Source organism: Corvus brachyrhynchos, unplaced genomic scaffold (assembly GCF_000691975.1).
Source record: "Corvus brachyrhynchos isolate BGI_N302 unplaced genomic scaffold, ASM69197v1 scaffold1496, whole genome shotgun sequence".
NCBI lineage: Eukaryota > Metazoa > Chordata > Aves > Passeriformes > Corvidae > Corvus > Corvus brachyrhynchos.
Window position 1 is genome coordinate 49,538 of NW_008238828.1, and position 5,073 is coordinate 54,610.

Genomic DNA, 5,073 nt, shown 5'->3' on the forward strand with positions numbered 1-5,073 from the left:
TATTTCAACGGCTGATGGGGATGGTAATAGAATACACTGCAACCCAGGACAGATACCTATTCCAATAACCTTTAAATGAATTTGTTTCATTTGTTGCTTCTGTAAGCTGCCCTGGATATGTCTTTTGAATAAAGTCTTCTCTCTTGTTCAGATTCTATTGCATATGGTTCTAAGGTATTGTTCATACTTCAGTGGCCATTCCTCCATCAATTAAAATATAGGTTGAACGAGCTACAGCTTATTTTAAAACAAGCATATAGGCAACAAAGGAAATAGTACATAATACCACTTTGTTGTGATAAGAAGTGATGCAGAGTCCTCAGGCAGGTGCAAAGGGGAGCTCGTTTATTCCAAAAACCAGGCCTTTTTAAGCAATTAGGCCTTTATCAGTAACATTCCATTAAAGCCAAACAAATATAATTCAAACCAACCACCATAAACCACGATGTGAACACGTGATGGTTATAAAACTTGTTTTCTACAGTTACGTAACGCGTTTTCCACCTCCATTCCAGCTGAGTCATTCCCAGAATCCTTTTCTACTTAGCTGAAATACAAGGAGTCGGCTATGATTTTACAAAGGCAACAAGGCCCTTGTTCTGTAAGGCTTTGCCTATCTGTAAAACCACTTCATATTAAGGGTTTATTCTGCTCATTTCAAGCCTTAGCAGTAGTAAGGGGAAAAACATGCAGGGGAGGGGAATGTCTGACTAGAGCACAGATGTCAGTAGCACCTTGTTATCCAACCTAGATACCTAATTTCTAATAGAATTTGTCATTTCTGCAGGCTGAAGAGCTTTCCTGAGGTAGAGTATAAGAAATGTTGTTTCTGGGTAAGGGGCAGAACGTCTGAACTTTTTCCACTACTCTGGAGCCTAGGTACCTGATATAGAGCCATTTACTAGATGCCTCCACACATGCAGGATTTATATCACTTCTCCTACATTCCCTGGGAGATCTAGAAAGCTTTTCTGCACCTCCTACTGATGCCTGCTTCAAGAAGCTGTGACAGAAACCATGAGATAGTAAAAGGGTAGTACAAGTGAAATGTTTGACTCAAATATCATGTACGGACATCAAACAAAGCCAGAAGAGAGCAGTTAGCATGGTGCCATCACACAAGCACTCTGTATGGTTGTGCACACTTCCCAGTAGTGCCCTGGGTTGTAGCTGTGATCATGGCCTTTGTGTATATGAGCAAACATAAAGCTTTAATTTTTTTTATACAGAAAGGCTTCCAATCATGTTTAAAAACATACAGCAGGAAGCCAAGAAATATGTAAAAAATGACCCACAGGCCAGAATTGCTTGCAGTAACGTTTCCACCCTGCCCTGGATTAATGTACCAGGCTAAACTGGCATTTTACTATTTCTGATTTCTTCTTCCTCGACCAAGAGCCAGTCTTGCTGTGAGATGAGGAAAGAAATTGCACTGGGAGCAGGCTATGCTGTATTACTGTCTCAGTCCGGCTCTGTGGGCTCACACGCGTGCACGCACAAACACATGGCTAGCTTCAGTATAAAGTCGGCGGCAAAGAGGCAGGAAGCGTCCTTGCGTGGGTTCCCACAGGAGCATTTATTGCTTCCACACTGTAGAAGGGTCAGAGGTGTTGAAAGATGAAGGGTACAGATCAATAAAAGAGCTGTACAAGCAAAGGCCTGCATGAGCAAAGGCCTGCATGAGAAAATGCCTGCATGAGAAACAGGCCTGAGAACTAAAAGGGAGTTTTAAGGAGGTACAGTGCTGTGCTGATAAGATGTACTGACCCTGAGAAGGGAGGAGAACTTTGATTTCTCAAGTCAAAACATAAATAATAGAAGCTTGCCAAATGTAGTCTTTTATCTAACCCAATTATGTAGAAGTAAGAATGCGCTTTTGTAAGTTTAAACCAATTAAAGAACTGATAAGCATGTACTCTCACACTATATAAGTGCCTCTGTATTGCCAATAAATGAAGCTTGCTTTATCAATCACATTGATTGTCTGCATGTCTTCCCCCCGCCGAAGTCAGCAAGTCAGAGGCAAAAGACCGAGAACACAGGAAAACTCAGGGTTTTATCCAGGGGCGGGGAAAAGGCAGGACTAGGGAATGGGGACCAATGGGGAAGCTCTGGGGGAGTGGCGAGGGGCAAGGGCCAACAGCCAACCAGGAAAGCCGAACAGGGGTAGATTACCATAACAGAACAATGCATCCTGGGAGAAGCCTTTCTGGTCACCCTAACCTAAAGAGGTTCTTGTGGTACTAGGGACTTGTCTTACTGAGAATGAAACATGGATTTTTAAAAAAACATTAAGATTGTAGGTAAAGGTTAGCTGTGTTGAAATTAGTTAAAGTAGATGGCCCAGCTGGAATTAATTAAAAGTTAATAATTAGTTAAGAAGAGCTGGACCTGAAATAAGCTTTAAGATATAAGTAACTGATTGTTAAATAACTAATTGCTTGTCACTTTTATATTTGTTTAGCTGTGCTTAGAATGAAAAACAGAAACATTGATAAATAGATCTAAAGAAATGCAGACAATTACCAATTTCCCCCACCTGAGAACCTACTCAGAAGTCACGAAGAGAGGAACTGGAAGGTCACCAGAAGTAATTTGTATTGTCAAAACCCAGAAAGGTAGAAAGGTCAAACCAAGGGAAACTACTTTTACTTTATCTTCGAGACCACCGAAAGCATACTACACATGCTTAATGACTTTAAGCTAATTACCATACGAAGCGGAGAATGGGAGGTTTCAATGTTATAAATATGCATTTGTATTTCGAATATTTAAAAGTTTTGTAAATAAATAGACTTTGTATTAGCTTATAACTTTGCACTGCGTATTAGGGAGCTACCCCACGCAGCTGCCTGGCGCTGGAATAAACATACACTTTTTAACTCTAAACTGTTAGAGAGTCTTTGTCTGTCTCAGTTGGGTGTCGATATTAGATCAATGCCCATATTTTGGTAAATCAAGAACTCTCTGTCCCTTGTAACATAGGTTCACTGGCCACCACAATGCTGTGGCTGGCTTAAGAGGCCTTAGCATGCAAACTTTTGTTCATCTAGGTAAAACTACCTAATGCTGGTCATTTTGGGACAAAGTAGTCTGACTGTCAACCCATTAGCTTGTCCATCTTATTGTCTCACGCTGTCTTGTTGAGGAGGGAAAATGAGAGTGTGGCCAGGTGGAGATCTGGCAGCCAACCAAGGTCAACCCACCACAGTCATCTTTGCAGATCTGAAAGAATTTGGTCTGTAGCAATGCAAGGCTCATGCAACCTGCAGAGGTGAACTGAAGGGATTTGGGGTGTTAGGGAAATTATAGTGAATACTGCTCACTCCTTACATCATTGCTTTAAAACACAGGTGCAGTGTATTTTAGTTAAAGATGTTTGGTTTTGTTCTTTACCATCATAGCAAACATGTTTATTGATAGAGCTGTGAATAACGAGATAATTTTCTTGCCCTTAAATCAGCCATCTAAAAGACTGAGGGGAGTCCTTTATTTTGTGGACCAGCTTGGATTTCTGGGCAAAAAGGAAAGGAAAAGAGGAGGAGCATAGGCTTTCTCTCTACAGCCACAACATTTTTGCTGTACATATTTGTAGCCCTGAGGCTGCACAGGTCTCCCAATCCCCTCCCCGCTCAATTCTTCCCAGAGTGGAATTACTTGTCCTAGATGAGATTTTTTTCTTCTTTTCTAATGGTTACAGATTATTTTATGCAGCAGAATGGAAGTATTAGAGGAATAATAGTGGTGTTCCTTTCTCAAACCACTGAAGTGAGCACAACATAAAAAATGTACAAGAATAGGCAGAGCTCATCTGTTGTTATCATAGCATTCAGTCATGTAAGGTTCTGCAGTAGTGTGTGTTTCACACAGTTGAAAGGGGTTTTGGCTTCTGCTAGAGGTGAAACTACAACCTGATGGAGTAAGTGATCAACAGTTCTGCAGACACTGACACCATGGCAAGAAATAAAGGCAGCTTTTTCCTTCAGCAGCATATTCTCTAGCTTCTAAGCTGTCCTGCGGAAAAGCTTGTATGTGCTGGTGTTTATATCCCTTGCCTAAATTTCTTGTCATCCTTTCCTCCCTGTAGGTGAGCGACCATTCCCCTGTACGTGGCCCAGCTGCCTTAAAAATTTCTGTCGCTCAGATGAGCTTACCCAGCACTACCGAACCCACACAGGTGAAAAACAGTTTCCATGCCCCCTCTGTAAGAAGTGGTTCATGCGGAGCGACCACCTGACAAAGCATGCCCGGCGCCACACCGAGTTTCACCCCAGCATGATCAAGAGATCCAAAAAGTCCAGCTCCTTGTGAAGGCAGAACTGGCCTGGGGAGGGGAGTGAGGAAGAGAGACACAACAAGGACATGGTGAATAATGCAAGAGCAGTCCACTGCCGTGGTGTTCACAGTTTCTATTCACAGTTTGAAATCACATGTAGCTGAAGTTTAAAAAAAAATAAGTACTCTGTGACCCCTTACTCACCCGTTGCTAGTAACAACGATCTTAAGCAAGTGTATTGTAGAATTAGTGAAGGGATGGTGATTAGTCTAGACAATGACTTTCTTTTGTAATTGAAAGCATTGACACGGTTGTATATATGTCTGACTGGATGGTTTGGCCTGTGACACCACAGTAGTGTGATTCCAAGGTCTTTCTGATTGCTGTCATGGACATGTTTTGTTGAACAATGTAATGCTGCTTGTATTTAAAATTTCTTGAGTAAACCCATGTTCTGAGTCACTTAAATAATTCTCAAGTAAAAACTCCATAGCACATTTTAAAAGTGGGGTTACTTCTATCTCAGAATGATCCTTCATTTAAAAAGGCAGTTAAGAGAAACATTGCATTCATTACTAATAGCATCTGATTGATACACAAAAACAAGGTGAATTTATACTCAAGACAACCCATTAAAGTAAACGTGTCTTTTCAATTTGTCTTTGTATTAACTATACTTTTGAATATAAGATGCACTTTTCCCAGTGTATAATTCAAGCAGACACTTAAAGCAAAGAAAGTCACAACAGCTCAGTCATTTACTGACAGCACGTGTATTTAGCTCTATTGTTTACTTA

General features: G+C 41.0%; 1 protein-coding gene across 1 annotated transcript in view; it reads left to right on the top strand.

Annotated features, from left to right (window-relative positions):
- KLF9 (Kruppel like factor 9) overlaps nt 1-4,342 on the top strand; it is a 29,058-nt gene extending 24,716 nt beyond the window's left edge. The window contains exon 2 of the mRNA XM_008636710.2: nt 4,088-4,342. Within this exon, the coding sequence (XP_008634932.1) occupies nt 4,088-4,311 (224 nt within the window). The 3' untranslated portion in view covers nt 4,312-4,342. The remainder of the gene's footprint in view (nt 1-4,087) is intronic.
- The last annotated feature ends 731 nt before the right edge of the window (nt 4,343-5,073 follow it).